The sequence below is a fragment of the Cephus cinctus genome, unplaced genomic scaffold (genome assembly GCF_000341935.2).
Source record: "Cephus cinctus unplaced genomic scaffold, Ccin1 Ccin1_scaffold3202, whole genome shotgun sequence".
In the NCBI taxonomy this organism is placed as follows: domain Eukaryota; kingdom Metazoa; phylum Arthropoda; class Insecta; order Hymenoptera; family Cephidae; genus Cephus; species Cephus cinctus.
The window spans coordinates 264,407-284,694 of record NW_014334501.1 but is presented as its reverse complement, the minus strand read 5'-3'; the positions used below and the strand labels follow the sequence as shown (position 1 = coordinate 284,694).

General features: G+C 51.7%; 1 protein-coding gene across 5 annotated transcripts in view; it reads right to left on the bottom strand.

The window, feature by feature from the left end:
• LOC107274495 (storkhead-box protein 2) overlaps window positions 1-20,288 on the bottom strand; it is a 74,283-nt gene that overhangs the window by 25,299 nt on the left and 28,696 nt on the right. For 3 of the 5 annotated variants that reach the window (XM_025091744.1, XM_025091745.1, XM_015753701.2), the window contains exons 1-2: window positions 14,698-15,313; window positions 2,038-2,292 (exon numbers count right to left, since the gene is read on the bottom strand). In XM_025091744.1, the coding sequence (XP_024947512.1) occupies window positions 2,038-2,238 (201 nt within the window). In that variant the 5' untranslated portion in view covers window positions 2,239-2,292; window positions 14,698-15,313. Of the gene's footprint in view, window positions 1-2,037; window positions 2,293-14,697; window positions 15,314-20,288 lie in introns of those variants that run through there. The other 2 variants (XM_015753703.2, XM_015753702.2) reach the window with 2 other exon arrangements.

Here is a 20,288-nt window from a genome sequence, read left to right as displayed (position 1 = left end):
CACCCGGGGCACGGCCGACGAGAGGCAGGAGCACACGTGCACACGCGAAAAGCACCCGAGGAGCCAATGGCCTCTTTGCTCCTTTCCTAGAATAGTATTTAAAAATCGATAAGCGATTTCAGTGATGGGAATTCCAGGGACGCGCGAGGACACGCAGCAACGAGGAAAAGGGCCGCGTAGCGTTTCAGGCTCGGACGAGCGGACGAGCGGACGAGCGGAAAAGCGCAAGTGCGATTACGTAATCATCGTGACGTTTCAGGGTGGTCCCAAGGGATGCGGAAGGAGGAGCTACACGTGGCGATGATACTACGACCCGATAAGGACATTCTCGTTAAGGCGATATCGATCGGCCGTTTTATCAGCCAGCTGATTGCGACGCACTCGAGCAAATGACGATTCCCCTCGCTGTACGAACCAACCGTCCCATCCCTCGTGGGCGAATGCGCGCGCATGCCCTGAATTTGGTCCCTTCATAAGGATTGGTTATCTTTGCCAGTCTGGTAATTATTTGTCCCTGGCAGCGAGTACCCGTAGGATCGCGGAATCCGAATTCCAAAGAGTTCGCGTCGATCAGCCACGGGAAGCTGCTTGATTGCGAATCGGCAGGTTTTGGGCCGTGACTCGCGTGACGATGAGAAAAGGTTCGGGGACGGACCTGTTAACGATAATTAGTCGGGTTATAAATACGCGGATCAGTGCATTATGGAAGTACAGCGGCGACTGCAAATGCCGCGGTGCTCCGGTGACTCTGATTGGGTACGATTAAGAGTTTGCCGTAATTATGCTATCCCGTCGTGCACGGCTCGACATTCCGCACTTGTGACGTCGACGAGGTCGAGCAACTTTTTTCTTCGCTTTCTGCCTCCAGTCGCTTCCGGGTTTCAGTAACTTTAGATTCGCTCCGAGCTCCTCTCTGAAATTCGAACGGCAGATCGATCCTTCGTTGTTGCATATTCGTCGATTTGGCTAAAGCGACGTCCCATATAAACCAGCCCTAATACACGTTCAGCGAGCGCCCTAGTTTACGGGCAATACAAGGCTGTGCTCTGACACTTCCCGAGTGCTTTTCTTTGGCTTCACCCTCGGCGGGATGAAGTGCTCTCCCCGAAATGAAAGGCGCGTTCTCATTTTATTCCCTTTGCTCTCGGGGTCCCTCGGACGAGAAACCTTTTCTCCTTGGTTCCGTCGGCTCCGGGAGGAAAGTGTAACGCAGTAAGAGTGTCGAGTGTCGAGTGGGTATCGGCGCGATCGGGAGAGCCGACTTGAGAGAGAGAGGAAGGATAGAGGAGAGGAAGTGGAGGAAGAGGAGGAGGCGGGTGGAGGGGTGGGGCTGCCGTTTTCATTAGCCGCGTGCAAATCGAATTCGGAACTTCGAGAGCGGGTATTTCTCTCGGGAGAAACAGGGAGGAGAGACTGAGGCGGAGAGAGAGTAAATGAATTACCGACCGAGTGAGAAGCAACGAGAAAGGATTAGAGAAGCGCGATAGCACCGAGGATCATCCAGAAGAGGAGGAATAAAAAGAGGAGACTATTTCCTGTGTTTGTCCGAGACTCTACTGGGTTCGCGTGTACGATTCTTTCTTTTACGCAATTCTTCGTACCTTAATACGGGGTTATTCAGCCGAGAAGAAGCGCCGGTCAAAAGTGAGGGCTCGCGAAGATCACGATTGACTTTCAATCCCTGTAAAGATTGGCAGCTGGTAGCAGATTAAAGAGGTCGTGTCACGGCTATTAGACTGGAGCGCCATACTTCATCCAAGTAAGCCTCGATATTTCGCCGAGATTCGTAACGGGTCGGCAATGAAGCTGCGTCTTTACTCCCGTCTAATTGTCCTTAACTGCTTCCACGTCAAAGCGCGCAATAAAATGCTAACTGCCCTCTTTGCGCCTCTTTGCGCCTCCTTGCGCCTCTCGTAACCCGCTAAACGATCATTCTCGGGAGTCCATTCGATTCCAGTCTGGCGCCGCGCGGAAGATACCGGAGATGCACGATAGCCCGTAGTCTACAGTCTAGGAAGAGCGTTGAGTAATTCTTACCTGGAAGAGATTGTAGCCTTTGTCGTACATCCACATCTCGTCTGCGGGATGCTCCTTGGGACTCTCGCGTTGGCTGGCATTGAGAATCTGAGGTGGAGGCCCTCTGGTCAGTTGGATGGCCAGACACCTCTGCAGGAGCAAGAGACACCGGGAGGGCCCGGTGCCTCCTGGGCCCGAGCCATCCCCTAAAATTGAGGCCATCTTGTCAGGCCCTCAACTAGCCGGACCAATTATCGGCCGGTGGCATCCTGGGACCTGGGCACAAAAACAATCATAGACAATATTAAAGAATCTGTCGTCACGAGATTTCCATCTAGTTTTTATTTTCCATGAGAAAACATTGATCCTGTCATGTAGTTTCCCTCTGTACTTTCCTAGCGCCGTAAGATGAGCTCATATTTCGCTTTATTGTATCAACACCTACTAGGGTCACGTCGCTGAGCTTGCACGAACTAGGATCTAATTGATTTACTCCCCATCTAAGGGACGAGGGTGGAAAGCCCTGGTCCGACCCCCCTGGTGCGACTCAGGCTGCTACGGTAATGGATTTTTCTCGAGGACAAGAGACTCGACCTGACGTGCCAAAAGTGGACGGCAATTGGCTGCTGGATCGAGAGACTCGCAGGGTTTCACCTTGCGCCAGATCGCGAACAGGAAGTCGACCGGTCGCGCGGTGCACGGAAAAGTGACTTCCTGTCGCGTGACTCATTGCTCTCCGAGCTGATGCTCTGTCTACTCGATACTCGGTCTGCTATTGTCACGTCGAAGCGACCCTGACCCTCGGGCCAGGAGACCTCGATCATGGAAACGGGTCGGGACAGATTGGGCTGCTCAGCCTGGTTCTGTTGTCATCAGGGAGACTTTGCTGATTTAACGAGAGATTCCCTTGGACGAGGGTGACCCTGATGAATCCGGAGGCGCTGATTGCTGGAGAGAGGGTGGGGACTGGGAGGCAGCCTGGTAAGATGAAGATCGGAGGCTCCTGGAAATGGTCTCCGCACTCTTGTGTCTAGACGAGAGAGAAATCCCACTGGAGGGTAACTCCGTCGTTTAGGTAAAGCCTTCTAACGCGATTTTCATCTCCAGCCGTTCGGCACTTCTGGACTCTGCACAAAGCCCCAGAAGACGGACGTCCCGATAAGTCTACGTCTCGAATCCACGAAGAAAACTCTGAGCGCCGTGTTTTCTTCCCTTTTCGCAAAGCCAATTCGGCTATTTAAATGCATCGAAAGACCCACTCCCCGCCTTCCGAATAAATTATTTGCCCAGAGACCACGTTGATCCAAGACTCCTGGAAATGGTCCTGGAGCCTTCCAGTTTCCTCGGTAGAAAGTCCTTTGGCATTATACAGTGACCGCTGGCTGCGCAGAGACAGCCGAGACTCAAAGTCTCGCCTAGTGTGGCGAATCAATTCCGCGAGTGTCGCGCGGCCGTTTCCGTCCGGTTTCCATGTTCCAGCAAAAGGAAGCAATTGGATTTATTAAGGATCTACGCTCGAGAGTAGCCTAATGGTCTCCAGGTAGATATTCCGAAGACGGAAAGCGCGATCTAGAAGCGACACAATAGGAATAATTTCAACGAGTGGCACGGACGTAAATGGCGGCGGCGGCGACGGCGGCGTCGTTCAGGGGACCCCATAAGATAAGAGCAGGCGGCGTACGTGAGCCGTGAGAAAAAGTAGGCCGCCGCGACGGCGTATCCACGTCGTCATAAAGAGGGCCGTATCTTGGAAAAGGCAAACGATCGTCGATCGTCGATCCCCGATCCACGATCACGATCGATATCGCAAGTCGAGACTTGGAAGGTTGATCGCAGCCTCCGTGCTCTCCTCTCTCTCTCTCTCTCTCTCTCTCTCTCTCTCTCTCTCTCTCTCGCCTTACGTACCCACATGAACCCATAAAGCGATAGCGTCGCTCTCTTCCAGCCAGTCGAATTCATAGCCGTAATTAGGCTCATAGGTGTGTGGAAAAGTACATAGGAAGTGACGCGGTGGAGAATCAAAGGAATTCGCAAGAGAATGGCAAGGAGAGGAAGAGAGAGAAGGAGAGGACGAGAGTCAATGGAAAGAGGAAGACGGCAGATGCCGTGTACGTAAGTAGTACATAACGAAACGGCGCGTGAGTCAATTGGCGGTGAGGTAACCGCGCACTCGTCTCTCCTCCTTTTTATTTCCATCCAACGCGGCAGCGGCGGCAAATGGCGTCTAATCGAAAGAAGGATGCGTACCAGGCCGACGGCCACGTCAATTAACTTGTCAAGGATGGTTCGAAGTGGCCCCGGGGCTACTCTTTACTCTTACCGAGATCCAAGTGGTCCCTGCCGAAAAAAAAAGAAAAAAAGAAAAAAAAAAAAAGTGGAAAAGCCACAAGAGCTAAACGCACTTTACGAATATTCAGATCAGCCAGCCAGCGGCAAGTCTCCCATGCACTCCGATGCAGCCTCCTGTGCTGGAGCACATGGATAACGGATCGCACCGAGTTCCACCCATAGCGCATCCAGTGCTTCGTCCACGGAGTTAGGACGAAGGTTGCCCGGAGCAACTTACTTGCAATCGGCGACCACCCGCGATTTCCCATTCGGTATATGGGCTATGGAAATACACCGTAACATTATTCTCGCTCAAAGTACCATTATGATTACGCACGATATCCCGTGGGTGCAGCTCCTTTCAGGATTTTCTCCTTTACCGCTTCGACGCACTTGGCGGAACTGCACTGACCTACGGGAAACCTTCCCAGCTGAGAACGACCTCGAGATCCCCGAGGAAGGCTGGACGCGCGTCGAAGAGTTCACGAATCGCAGTAACGATGCCGAATGCGTAAACGGCGCAAACGTCAGAAACAGGGTGAATAGCAAATACCACGTGGGATAAACGCCGTGACATTAGCCGAGTACAAATTGTCCAAGGAGCATTATACAAATTGCATCGTGAATCGAACGTGGCAGGAGAATCGACGAGCGAACGTGCAGCGAGGACCAATCGCAGTTCCCGGCGCATTTAAGTGTCACGGGAGAAAAGTGGCTGAGAGGCGTCAAGAGGGTTTTCTCCGAATTTTCCAGAGACGCCCAAGGAGGGCGTTCGCGGAGGGAGGCTGGACGCAGTTTGAGAATAATTTGAGGGAGCTGCCAGAGGATCGATGAGGTCACAGTCGAGGGTGCGCGGTTACGTAATGGAAATGGTCGAACAGGACTGTTAAGGTTGCCGAGGTCGCCCGTTGCCCCCAGCGCGACCTGACACGCCTCTCCCGCTGGGGACTTCCTGCCCGGGATAGAAAAGCTGCATTGGAGATCGAGAAACCGTAATCCCAGAATAATTGCACCTCTCGTCATCCGCGTCCGGAGGCTGGAGACTCGATGGCGCGCGCGTCATTACGATTTCGTAGGTAGCTGGCAGCCTGGCAAGCGCCAGGCTGCCAGCCAGGCTGAGCTTGCGGGTTTCTATATGGCGAATAAAGACCGGTTAGGCTAATTACAAGAGCCCGGATCATTGCCCGTCGCACCAGCCGCGCGGAAGTCTGTCTTTTCTTTTCACTTTCCTCGCGATTATTTCTCCGTTGCAGCAGGATACGGCTACCGCCCACGCGCGAGTCCTTTACAGCCGGCAGACAAATCTTCTCGAAAGTTCTCTTTCCCGTAGTTATCAGCTCACTATAGAGAGTTTCGGTTTCTCCAGTGCGTCTCCTCAGGTATGACAAACGTTGCACATTCAGTCCTCAAATTCTCCCGTTTGTCAAACCCCTGAGCCCAAGCTATTCTCACGGAATGACCGTGAGAACTGGGAAACGCGTGTAAATCCGCATTTCCTTTCGATTTCGAGACCAATTTCAATTTCTAACCCACGGCCATTCCTCCGGAAGCTTTTTCCCCGTGTCTTTAGTCGCTCGCGTTTCTTCAGGGTCCTAGATAGAGACACGCGCAGCCAGAGCACAAACCGTGCAGCGCAGCGCCGGTAAGCAAACAGGCAAACAGGCAAACAGGCGAGCCGGCTGAGGTCTCTAGCGGAGGTGCACACGCTAGAACGAACAAAAACGAGACGATTTCCCTGGCTCGACAGCACTTAAAGCCCATCGCGTGCGATTAGCTTATTCGTCGCGAGGAGAGTCTTGCGATTTCTATTTACTGACTCTGACGAAGATTATTTTCAGCCACCTCGACGTCGCAGCCTCTCCACATCTTCGAATCTCAAAATCTGCAGCACCTCGATCACGGGATCTCGCGGATGCACCTTCATGACCAAAGGCCACTCGAGTTACAAAGACGTGAACAAAGTGCCTCCTTCCCAATCTCGATCCTGCCGCAAATCTCATCTCGCGATAGGAATACATGAATTACGTCGAGAGAGATTCACGCCAGCGGGTCAAGATGATCCTTGCGATTCTGCCTGACCCATGGAGGTCGCAGGTGTGGTTGGGTGCAGGACGCAAGAAAATACGCCTCTCGATAAATTAGCAAAGACTCTGACGAGAGTCTACTCAACCTGGACCTGGACTTGGTCACTGATGTCTCCTGCCGTCATCCGCCTACCCACTAGTTCATCTCGTGGGAGCCATCTTCCCCGATGGGATCACGATGCACGGAGGAAGCCGAGAGTCGGCACGTGACGAGTCACGAGTCCAGGACGCCTTCATCGTGTCCATAAAGTTTCGACGATTGCTCTTGGAACATTGCCGAGAAGTTCTCTTGCTTCCTGGATCAATAGATACATCTGTGTAGGCAGCTAGCATATAGTAGCCAAGTAGCAGGAGCAGCGGGGCGTCCGGGCGTCCGGGCGATACGTGAGAAGGATATTCGGTAGGGACGACACAGTGTGGAGACCGTTACACTTTCGAGTCCACACGCGATCGAGCTGCCTATCGATTATCGATATCTCCGTTCGAGGTATCTCTGGAGCGGCATCGAATCGGAACCAGCTCGCTGGGATATTTCGATCGCGATTATCGAACCTGGTCGATAATTTCTTCCTGGATTGGGACCGGGGAAAGCCGGGGTCCTCCGTCTCTCGACTCGATTCTTGGGGCTTCGGAGCATCGAGTTGCAGCTCCCATTGCCGCGTTACAGTCTCTTTAACTCTTTAACGCCTGTTAAGCGGGCGAACGGCTCTAATTGAATGGCTCGTCTGTTTACGAGCGGCTGATTTCGCTGAAAGACTTTTTACCTCGGGTGACTCTCTGCTACGCTTGCATTAGAAACGGACAAACGAGCCCGAGTGCGTCTCTTGATAGCTGCCACCTACGTGTGCACATGTAGGTACCTGAAGCTGCTCCTGGACCAACGTATTGACTCACGCTTACGATTCGAATGGACTTCTGCTTGCTAGTAGCACCTTGCTTCCTCGATCGTGTACCGTTACATTGCTGGATGCTGCTATTTCAATGGTAGGCGTCCATTGTGCAAGAACCTGTGACGGAAGATGCACGAATGGACCCAGCATCCTTCAGGAATTTTTATTCGATTTTGGGATACTGCGAGCTTACGATTTAAAACTTGTCTAATTGACTGAGAAAGATAGAGGGAGAGAGAGAGAGAGAGAGGGACTGCAGTATCTTGTGGTGAAGGTAGAGAGGAGAGACTTTTTTGTTTTTTTTTTCCTCCGAGATTAGAAATTATCGATCAGGAGATTGCGATCTTTGAAAAAGTTCAAAGGCTACCTCCGACGAGAGGGGAAGGGAGTGCGGTAACAATGCCTAATTAAATTACAATTAAAGGCAGCCTCTCTGCGTTATCCGAACAATACAGGGCTAATGGTCGTCCAGGCCATCGTTCCGTTCCAGAAAGCAGAAACGCGAAACGGCATCGAGTAAGGATCGAGAAAGTCGGATGCAAGGGCAGCCGCCAGATGCTTGACGCGGCAGCCCGTGAAATCTAATAAAAATGTGACCGCGACATAAGACTGGACTACCGACAGCAATCGAAGGATCTCTTTGTTGAGTCGTCTTACGTCAGACGGGAGACACCTGACGAATACCGATGCAGACTGAGGAAATCGGCTCTCGCGGGTGATCGTGATTTCTCCAGAAAAGAACTCCGGCTCGAAACTCAACGAGCCATGTGGTACGGACTCCTGGCTAATAGAACGAATTTCGAATCGCAGCGCAGCTTCCATCTGTCCAAAGTCAGAATGCTGCGAGTGCTCGTGACGCGCGAGGCATCATTGTCTCCCGGTTAAGAGTCCACAGCAAGGAGAAAACTTTCTATCGGTCGTTAGACACGCGACCGATCGTTCCTGCCTGTCCATCTGTCGTTCCGCCGTTCCGTTCGTCCAGTGCGAATGAGGCGCGTGCCTAAATGCAGGAAGGAAAGTCGACGGAAGCCGACCGAAGCTGATCCAGCTTTAAGGACTTGGGACTTACTCAATCGTAAATTGAACTCGGTTGGCCTTTTGGTCCAACCGCGATCATTGCCGATCCTTTCGATCCTTTCGATCCTTCCTGCTTCGACTCAGCTCCGATCCCGAGGATCCCATTCGTCGCCGCCGCGGTGGACCTTCTCGCTACCGGTTTCACTTTTACGACCGTCGAAAGTTTCGACCGGCGGAATGCTTCGTGTACCGATTGAGGTATCGACTTTTGAGACTGTGTGTACGTGCGGTACACCGAGAGCCGGTGCACGCTTCGCCCGTGGATCCCTGCATATTTTGACATGGTCCAATTACTCCGTAGGAAGAGGTTTTGACTGGCGCGGGTACCGGGGCACTTGCCCGGAGAACGAATAAAGTTTCACTTTTACGTGGGATAGGAGTCACGACTAGACGGGCGGTACGTGCGCCCAGTCATCGTTCTAATGAAAAGCAAAGCTGTGAGATACACTGTTCGCGGTTTGGCAGCTTTAAAGAATTCATTATTCCGTTTTACAATGAGCAACTTTATGTGGGATTCGTCACAGGGGCCCGAGCACGCGGCGGCGTTGTCGGAGAGGAAGGAAATTGTACTTTTGCCTCGTGTCGTTTATTATTTCCTCCGTGCAAACTTCTTTTCTTAATTCTCTAATTATCTGGACGTACGACGCACGCGTCTCAGTTCTGGGGAATTTCGTGCTGGGGCTTAGGAACAATGCTGATTCGTGACTTTAATTAACGCGACAAGACGACAGAGACAAGGTCGCACGACTACTCTCTTTCGTAAGGGAATCTGCATATAATCGCAGCTACGTCACGCCGGTGAAATTCTTTCTCAGCTGTGCGAAATTCCATAAAGATTTATCAGCTGGATAAGGACACGTTGCGATTCCGAAAGGATTTTACTTTCTTCTTGAATTAGAGAACGAAAAAGAGAGATGCGCTATCTATATCTGCGTAGCTATATATTAATAAAAAGTAAATTGGCAAAGGAGGCCCCAAGCGAAATACGTATTACGTGGAGTTTCTGCCAAAAATGGCGGTTAGCTCAGAGGCCAGTCTTGTTGTCTCGTTACATAAACTCGGCCGTATAAGGAGCGTCAAGTATTTTCAATGAAATTTCACGAGGACCTGGTCCTGCGCTCGCTCAGGTTGAGAACCCTTTGGATTCAGGTTCTACCTGGTTCTACCTGGTTCTACCGGGCGACCTGACAGGAGACTCTTGGGTGGCATGCGTGCGGTGGTCGCGCCCTATGCCAACCTCACCTAACCTCAGCTAGGTTCTCACTCGTTCCCCTCGTTCCCCTCGTTCCACTCGTTCCACTCGTTCCCATACCGCGACTCACCGATTCACCGACTAGCATAACACCCGGAGATAAACCGCATCCGAGGATGGCGGACCTGTTTCCAGACACTTTCCGAGAGATCCCTTTCTCACTGTCGACCAAAGTCCTTCGGGAAGTCCAGAAGGAATTCGGGAATCGAAGAACAACCAGACGTTTCAGGAATCCCCCATGTCCATTGTATTTGCCGAATACCTGGACCCAAGGGAGGCTGCCGAGGAAATCTCGGTCCAAGAATAGCTTGCAGAAACGCCTGGAAGGTTCTCAAGTCCATGAGAGTAATCTCGTGACGCCGCGTTCGGGTCGCAGCTGGACCAGCAGAGTGCGAATCGAGAGGAGCAGTTGTCGAAGGTCTAACAAGCAGGATGCTTCTTACTTCTAAGATCGGTGTAACCGATCTCAATGGCAACTGGATCAATCTGACCCAATTACCGATCAGACGTAATTATTACGATCTTCAAGATTTCTCGTTGCGAATCGCTCGAAAGAAAGCAGAGTTCTCGGAACTGGCGACTGCGCACTCGTCGGGTATATATTATTAATAATAATCGTATACATACACAGAGTCAGAGCAAAGAGAAGAAAATAGAGTTAACGCGCACGTGATCGCAGAAGCAGCCGATCGAGTCGCGCGATAAAGAGCAGCGCCCGACGATTTATTAAATGCCATTTGCAGATTTACACGCGCACGGGGATTTAAGATTTACCTGTTTAACGTTGCCGAATGCGCCGACGATTCTTCACTGTCGTACGAAGCAGAAGCGTCGGAGCCGCTGGAATTAATCTTGCGAAATTCCGTCCGGGAGCAAAAATGAATGACATCCTGTGCCTCGAGGAACCGTTCGTTCTTCGGCGCAAAATCATTTTCATTATTTCGTACGTGCTCCGCCTTTACACACGTGACGTTCGGCTGAGGCGGTTCCTCCTCGTACCGGAAGGAACGGGCACAGGAAGAGGACCTCATGGTCCTCGGCCGTATGACGCTCTTCCATAAAGGGAGCCCACGTTCTCACGAATTACCTATTACCATTTCCATGTGCTCGCGTGACCGACCGCGATTAGAATAAGTAAAGTAAGCAAAGGCCTTTGCTCGTTACACCGGTATATCTATATAACGCACCGACCACCTACGGCCCACTCCACGTATCACACGTGGATCTCTATTACCGCGATGCTCCGATCAGAATCTACAGGCTTTTTTGAGGATTACCGAAATCCATGGCGAATCCACAACAATGACGCGCATGGGAATCCGAGTGGAGTTAATGGCAGGTAAGAAGGTTTATGCCTCTACGTTATACGTATAGACATACAAAGAATACAAACGGCCGGCAGCCCCGTGCACGTGTAACGGAGCGCAGCCACCGTACAGTCCGTACACGCATTACAGGTGTGGGAAAAGACTATTGAAATTCCCGCAACGCGGAGACAAGGCGCTCTCGAAGGACCGTTAGGAGGCTTCAAGGATATCCCGTGTCGTGCGCGAGTCAGCGAGTGTGAATTACCTTACGGACTTACGGACCAGAGTGGCGCCGCGACGCCTCGCAGGACGAGAAAGGACCGTCGATCATTACCGGACTTGCCGTTCGACCTCCCGATTTGGATTCGAGAAACGATCCTCCCGAGCTCAACTTCGAGTTCAAGGAACCGATCTCCTTCCTTCCGGTTCTTGCCTTACCATGGGGGGTTTGACCCTCGCGCCGATTCTCATTCGCGTCTATGACGCAATAGCTTGGACTCTGGTCGACGTAACTTTTCAGTAAGTCTCCACTCTGGCCCTCTACCAATTCCATGCTACGTTGTTTTCGTGCACAAGCTGGAACTGACGCGTTGGGTCGGACCAAAAAAATAAATTCAAGAGTAACAGTCATTCGATCCTCTCGCGTTGCGAATGCGGTAACGCCGATCGCAACGATCGCAACGATCGCAACGATCGCAACGATCGCAACGATCGCCACGTCGTTGGAGGTGACGACATCGATGACGATGACTAATGCCGATTCGCGTAACGAGACGCGCGGAACCCAGGAACCGTATCGAGAACCTGAGGGACTCGCCAGGGGCGGCGGTGGAAGAATGAGGCCGTCGGGTTATCGAGAACGTCAAGTGGGTGGGTGGAGAGAGAGAGAGAGAGAGAGAGGGATAAGGGGAAAAAAGAGGAAGGGAAGAGCGGAGGAAGTTACGAAATTTAAAGGAGTACACGCTGAATGACTGGATGCGATAAGTATGCTAGTGAGAATCTGGATGTCAATGACTTGAGAGGCTGACGTCACTAGGTTGACTCGAGTAGTTAATCGCGCTGTAGCTGGGCCCCCTCGAAGTCCCACTGCGTCCTCTCTCGGAGAATCCTGCGTAATCCTTCGGCCCGTAAGGATTCGCCCGTGTGAAAAAAAGGAACGCATGCAGATTGGCTCTACAGGTACTTTTACTTTTCGTATCACGCGTCAAACCGGATTTTGAAACTGGGACTATATAGTCAGGGTGCCAACTAACCAAGAATCTTGCTACCAGCCAACCAACCGAGCAACCGAGCAACCAGCCAGCCATTGTGAATGGTAATAATTGCAGGCTGCCGAGTTCGCGTTGTGTATTAACGACGGCGTTCTCTGTGACGGATCGGACATCCCTGAGTCGGAAGATGGAAAAGCTTTCTCGCGTCCAGCGCCCTTCTGCAGCAAATTTTCAGCGGTCAGAATTTGATTTTTCACGGCGCTAATGCGAGAAAGCGCTGGCAAATATCAATGAGACAGACGGACAGGTGAGCGATCGGTTGATCGGTTGTGCCAGGTGCCAGAGGGAACTAGCACCGAGAGTCCTGACGATCTTGCCATTCAATTCGCAACGTGAGATTGCATTGGCTGCTCGGAGGCTGTGGTCCTTAGAGTCGGCAGGGCATCCAGCGATAATTCAACTAACGCAGGAGTCAGGAGCTGGCGAGTGGCCAGTTGCCGCTTTGTCGGTTCTAATCTGGACTCTGCGAGTATCGAGTCTCCGGTCGGCAGGACGGTCTACTTTGTGCGATTCTACAAACAGGATCCCGCACGGATGCTGGGCTCCTCTCGAGTCCGGAGCCAAGAGCGAAGAGCGAAGAGGACGCATAACAAGCAGTGCGGCATAATGAAATACGTGATCCATCTCGGTGAAACTGCGTATGGCACGTGTGGCATGTGTGGACCGTGCAGTGTGTTACGGGCTCGTGACCAGAGGTACCTAGTTCCTTCCTAGCTCGGGTCCCGACGGTACAGCAACTTGGCTGGCTCTTTTAATTGAAACTTTCAAATCGGCCGAATAAAAGCCAATCACTCCGCGAGATGGACCGCTGGGCATTGCGGGAGAACACGTTGCTCTAAGCTGTATCCTGTCTAATGTCTACTGTCTACTGTCTACTGTCTACTCTCCACTGTCTACTGTACACTGTACGGATATAAATGGTCACATACTGTCGGTGTCTATTGCATCCTAACTTTTCCAGCGGCAGCACAATTATTTCTAATCGTTTAGAAAATCATCGAGTGGAGCTGAGTGACTAAGCCCTCGTTCTGGTTTCTGGTTCGTCCAGGTTTCTTCAGCGGTTCAAGTCTGCCTTGACCATATCGGGTCAATAATGTCTTCTACCGGTTATGTAGGATCCACTCGAGTAGAGCCGATCTCTGATCTCTGATCTCTGATCTGTGATCGGTGATCGGAATCCTCTTGTTTCATAAGTATTAAAGTCCCAGGAACGATCAGTTGTTATCTCGGTCACTCGCACCAATTCATTCATTATTTCTCTAGGCTGCGAACGCTGGACAAGCGCGCAGCTGGACAGGAGCCACCGAACGAACTGGTCAAGGATTTGCCTTTTCCCTTTGGCAGCATTTCACATTTCATCTCCTACGATCGTAGAACACCAAATGTACACGCAACTCTATAGCCACGTCCATGGACCGCTTGAGTAAATCCTGGACTCAGTCGTGACGCTGGCTGACGCCATCCCAGGGAAGGTCTGATTACCTTACTTTCGACTAATCTTCCGGTTACTTCGATTACCTGTTACCTAACTGCAAATTTGTCTTTTCGAAAAATATTCTGTATAGCGTAGATTTAAGATTCCGCCATTCCGATCTGGAGCATGAGCACCGTGATTAATTTGCTTGGGCCTCTAGGGGCCACGGACCTCATTTCGTGTGGGTGTTCCGGTCCCAAAAAACGACTAGCCTCATCATGGGATTTCCGAGTCACTGGCCAGGAAAGTACAAGAGTAGCAGGAGTGTCGGGCGGGACCCAAGAGCGCAAGGTTAGGGCCAACAATTTCAAAAATTCAACGTTAAGGTTTACCGAGTGATTGAAAAAAAAACATTTTTTCTTTTTTCCATCTACAACGTCAATCCACGCTACATCGAGTGCGTGGCGATGAACGACGCATCGCACGGAATAATCTGGAAACTCAAGAAACCTCCTGCCAGTAACGAGCATGTAGATACTGATCGAAAGGATCGCCAGCGGGATCCGGAGTGAAGTCGCGAAGAACGATCGGAGAATCTGAGATTGTCGGAGGAATCGAGCGTGCCCATGGGGAACCGATCAATGGAGCGAATGATCCCGATAGCTAATTACACAATTACCTCTCGAACCTCTAATTGAAAACATCGACCTTCGTTTGCGTAACTTCTTACGACAGGTGACGCAATAACATCGACGGACGTCAGAGCAGCCCGAGCTGCTGGCAGCCTCCGAGGAAGAAGGACGGACGATCGTCGCAATCATCGTCTTGCGATCGGACAGACACGCTAGGACGATTCTGATAATGGGAAACCTGCTACGCGTCCCTCAATTATCCGCCAGCGATCCATTTATCGAGGATTCACAGGATTTCGATCGATCCGCGTTTCCTCGTTACGCGAACGTCCCCGCGTCATGACGCGATGGCGTGATGTATGGTATGACATGGTATACCCGCGAATAGTGCGACTCTTGTTTTTGTCAAAATAAATGAAAACTCACCAAGGCATGATCACTCTATATCCAAAGATGCTCCCTCTCGTCCTCCATAAGGAAGGGCATGTGTCACCGATTAAATAGAATCCGTTTGACGTTTACATAAGGAATATCCGAAGGCACGAATATCCAAGAGAGTCCACGAGTCTCCGCTCGTCTTCACTCTTTGTCACAAGAAATCCCGAATTCCCGCACTTCGAATCGCGAACTCTTCGGTGCTCTGGTAGCTCTGGTAGCTCGGAGAAATTTCCTTTGAAATTTTCAAAGGATCGTTCTTAGCCACGCGCGAGTAGTCGACGCGCGATTCGAGGATGCGAATGAATTCAAGAGAAACGGCTGTCCCGGCGGACGGTCGTGCTTTTGGGCGCTGCGTGCTCGGACGACTCGTGAGGACGGTTAGGATTTTGACGGGTCGTGAGCGTCGTAACGACAGGTGCAGGTGCACGCGGCACGGATGTCGGCTTCATACTGAGGGTGCAGAACTGCCGGCAGTAGCGGAGTGGGACGAGAAACGGAGAGACAAGCTCTGCCAGTGGCTCGCACTGGCTCTATCCTCGAACGCGCCGCGCTGGCTCTGGCGCTGGCGCTGGCGCTGGCTGCTAGTGACTCCTGCCACGTTCCTATCCTCGGTCAGCGCTGGGAGACTGGTGGGGCGGCGCCGGGAGACTCTGCAGGCTTCGACCATCAGGCTCCGCCAGGCTGTACGTTCGGTTTCTGGTGGGAGGTTACACCACGTATATTCTCTCTCTTCTCTTTCTTTATCCTTCTCTCCGCTTCTCTCTTCCCCATTGCCCCCTCGTTCACTCGCACTCTCGTGCTCTCCTTATTATCCCGAGGATGCTGAATCTCTCTCCGCGAGATCATGCTGGATGCTGTCCTTCGCCCGACTTGTTTTGTTGACACTCGAGATTACGCCAAGGAGACAAATTTATGCTGTCGGATTAATATCTCGGCATTACTCATACCTACTTTTTATTTTGATCCCTCAACTTGGAAACCCGAGGAGTCGTCGAGCCCTGCGATTATCCGAGGGAAATATTGAAATTGCTATTTTTTTTAAGATCGATATCTCCTACGGGGTCGCGCCGGGATGAAATCTTGTGGGGCGTTTCTATGGGGCATTGAGTAAACTTTAGCGAATAGCTAGGGAGAAGTATGACAGCTGGCTGGATGCGCGTGTAGCAATAGTCGAGGCCTGGGGTGGGTGGCCTCTTCTGGGGTGACGGAATCGCGCGGGGGCTCGCGACGGTCGGTGAAATTGCGGAGTTGTTCCCTCGGGTATTTTGTGGTTGCCGCGTTGGCAATTTCACGGGAATCGAAGTGACGAGCCTACCGAGTCCTTGGGGCAAACCGCGACTGCTTACTTCTATTATCATTGGTAACTGCGAGTCACTCGGAGTCTCCGTGAGAAATCGTGTCGAAATCAAGGCTGGCCCGTTCTAATAATACGCGAAAAACCTTTCTCTCCGTTAGCTGTACACGTATCGACGTTTGTCTGTCTTTCCACGTCGGCGCGGCGAACTTTGAGCGCTTGGGCCCAATCCACGTGGCCCACGTGGCCCACGTGTGCACGCGTGTAGCCAGAGGAGACGAATCCACGAGTGGTTCTGCGTCTTCTCGAAATTCTCAACGACGCGTCGCTTCGCCATGTCGACTTGGCGACTTCGCCGTGTTCAAAATTATTCGTGGTTCTTCGACCGGAATAAATTCCACTCGTGAAACGTGAATCGCTGTGTTGAATCGAATTGTTATGAATTAGAGGAGTTCGCCGAGAGAGCAGCTACAAGTAGCTGAAAGTCGACGCGACTTAAGGAAGCTTTCATTGACGATCGCGCTTGATCGCTCCTGACGAATAAACGTCCGAGAAAGGCCGTTCGCCGCGGCGCCTTTCTCGCGCTGAACTTGTCGACCGTCGATTCCATCAATTCCATAAATTGCACGTGAAAGGGATCGAACGAAACGTTGGCATTGGGGAAATGCAGATTTCCCGAGACTCCGGGAGGTGGCGCGAGCGGGACACGCGGTTTCCCTATTCGCTGCCATATAGGACCAACGTATAAAGCTCCCGTTTTCAATCGGCGACATTTCCCTCTCGACGAGGGCGAGGCCTTTCCTCTTTGTGCGTTGCTCTGTCGGGTTCTGAGAAAAGATAGGAACAGTCTCTGGCGGAGTTACTCGGGAAGGCAATTCGGAATTGCGATAAATGCAGCAAAGAAGCGAACGAACGCAGCGCCGTCTCGAGCCCGTGAGAAATTCTTCAACCACTTTGCATGTAGTTACGTCGGCGCATCGCGGGTCGCACGGGAAGTCACTGCGTATAAGGGAATAGTGAAACCGAGTCAACGTTACGAGCAATTATATACATGAGGTGCAAGTGCGGCCCATCTGGATGTGCGACCGTCCCGCCGTGTGACAATGACGCCTTGCACTTACGTAGGCACATGTAGGCACACACGGGTCCACCGGACACGGAGCACATTCAGCTGATAAATCAGAGGGCGATATCGAGAGTGCGTGGGCGTGACCAGGCAGCCTCTACATTTTTTCATAACGGCATCGAACTCGAATCTTTGGCTAGAGGAGGAAGGCGCGTCTCGACTGAGGCCTCGGATGAAAAAAGGAAGAGTCGTAGCGCCTACAGCCAGATATCTGGCTGCGGATAGCTGGCAAGGTCTATCTTTGATTTTACATATGAAACGAAATAAATGGTGGATCGGGACAGAGAAAAGTTAAGAAAAAAGGGACTAGGCTCTAGGCTCTAGGCTCTAGGCTCTAGGCTCTAGGCTCGTGGCTCGTGGCTCCACGCTCCAGTGAACCTTCTCTATTCGATTCTGTCTTTCGGTTCCCTCACACTGCACCGTGGAGGAACGGTTCATCGTGCGTCGAAGCGACAGGAGCAACAGCATCAGCTGTAAATCGCTCGAGAAAATCGGGCAATTGCCAAATCCCTACACGCAGTCCCTCCTCCCCTTTCGCTTGGATGCACAGTTTAAGCCGGAATTACGAATTTCCTGCTGTAAGCTGTTATTTCGGCAGGCGACCTGCCACCTGCCACCTGCCACCTGCCTGCGTTTCCAATTCGCTGTAGCGCGAAGTCACGTCGCACTTCCTGGCCGACTGACAATGAGTAGCAGGACAAGAAGAACTGAGGAAAGTCAGTGCAGTGAAGTGCGAGGAACTGGGAGAGTACCGAAGGCGCCGAAAGCTCCAAAGTTTTTCTGCATCCGAGCTGAGGAACCGTCGAACCGCGCCGCGACGCCCGCGGCGCCTGCAGCGTCCGGGACACGTGGATCAATTCTCTGAAGCATGCATCTCGTTAGCGCAGTAGGGAAAGCATCGCGTAAAGGTAGGATTAGCTGGAGAAGGAAAGATCGCGAGCGCGCGAGAGAGAGAGAGAGAGAGAGAGGGCAGAAAGTATATCGAGAAATTCTTGTCAAGACAGAGATCCACCTGCGCACGTGTCTAATCATAAATCCAGAATGAGAAGCCGAGCATTCTGGGTTAGAGACCTCTCTCACGAGTCTTTTTACTTTTGCCTCGCGTGGAGCAAAAAGACAGGCGACGCAGGACGCAGGACGCAGGACGCAGGACGCGCGGCTAATAACTCGTCAGAGGGTAATTTAAGCGGCGTTCGGGCTTCGTCGGCCGATTGAATAACGACGGCCGAACAAAGCCGATTGGCCAGACGCTCAATTCTCATAAAGGCTGAACAATCAATGAACGACTCTTCCGCAGCTCCTCCGAACAATTTCCAATTGCCAATTTATCCTTTCGAACGAGACTGGGCGTGGTGGGTCTTATCGGCACCGTTACACTTGCCCACTCGCCTCTTGACACGAACCACAAATCCTCCGAGTTGGGATTTAACTTTTAAATCGCGAGTCTCTTGGTCCTTTTAATTCACGCTGATTATCGCTTCTTTATCGTAACGCGGGAAGCGTCTGGCTGTTACGCAAGAATTGGGGGAAATAAATAAGGTAAACTTGCCTGTACTCCTTGCCAATTGACACGAGTCGCGCACTGCTGTGCTGTCCTCTAAGTGAACCAGTACAACCTGTACGATACCGACGGAATCACGTTCAGCCGCTTACTCCTTTACGTAACTGCTTTATAGACAGTATACATATAATTGCGAGCTAAAGAGTCGTCATGTGTTTCCATTTAGCGTGACCTTCGCCACGTGAAAATTATCAAACTACACGGATTGAATAATAATGGAGAATCTCGCTGGGCTCCGACTAATTAACACCTGTGCTGTACTTGGGCCAATTGGAAATGAAAAAAAAAAAAAAAAACAAACTGCCCTATACTCGAGAAGCGACGAGCCACCCTCGACTTCCATATCGGGGCTCATCCCGCCGGTGATTCCTGAACGTAATTTCCGGATTGCTGGACCTCGCGTGCAGAGTCGAAAGATCTAAGAATAATCGCAATTGGCAAAGTGTGTGCCGGGCGCAGCGACAGTGAAAGTAACGAGGAGCATTTGGGCAATCCTACGAGGCCTGACAGTTCCTCTTGGTTTTCTCGAATCCCCGTAAAACTAACAAACCGTTCTCACGCGATGCCGTTTCCGTCTCCCGGATGTGGCAGAAGTTGGCCAGATTGACAAATCAAGGGACGGCCACCGCCATCAGTCACCACGCGGCTTTCGGCCTGCAGAATCGAACGAGTCACGTAGGACGGAAGGAAGGATCCACCGGTAGAGGCGTCTTCGTATCGGCCTGGCAAGAAGCTCAAGCTCTTACGGCGCTTACGGTACAGGCGGTATAGGCACGATTCAGGTAGGCACCAGCAGCAGCACCAACCCAGCCGAGCCATCGGCGTTTCCCTTATCGAGAGGAAGAAGCACTGCTGAACGAATGCAGGAGGAAATACATCGAAGAACGAGATCCGCGCCGTATTTGTTTTGAGGAGATGCGCCATGAGCGACGGTTTCTAATGTTTTCCATTTGGCGATCCGCGAGCGAATGAGCGAAGCACCCGACGACCTTAAGCAATGCCGACGCCTGGTTCGGGTTCACTCGGAATCTAAGCAACGGAATCTAGGCGACGGAACGGAAGCACCGATGGCGCCATGGCGATTACGCTTTATCGAAAACTTTCTATGAGTCGGCACGGAGCCTCCGGATGCGCGGATTATCCAGCTCTAATGAAGCTATCCTTAGTAAGTGCGCACCAGATGTAAAAGTCAGTTAAAGCTACGACCGCTGAGCTGTTAATTAAGAGAGGAGGTCACCTACATTGACAAGGCGCACTCGCAATCACTCGGAGAAATGGTCAAGTTTACTTTTCATTTGGCGGATCGCCCCGAGCAATACGATTCCTATGAAATTATCTTCTCTCCTCCCCCGCCCCCTCTCTCTCTCCCCATCGTCTTGATTCATTGGTCCATCGTTAACAGCGACTCCTACCTGCCCGATTATAGCAGCTACTCTGCTCTAATTATCGTTATCGGCATCGACATTGGACGCTGCAGACGCGGCAACTTGGACAACTTGAAAGGCAGCCACTACGAATAAGTTTCTTCCCGCGATATTTCAAGGTAGGAACGACCTCTTCACGGAGAGCGATTCATTTAATAACGGGGAATGGGGGGG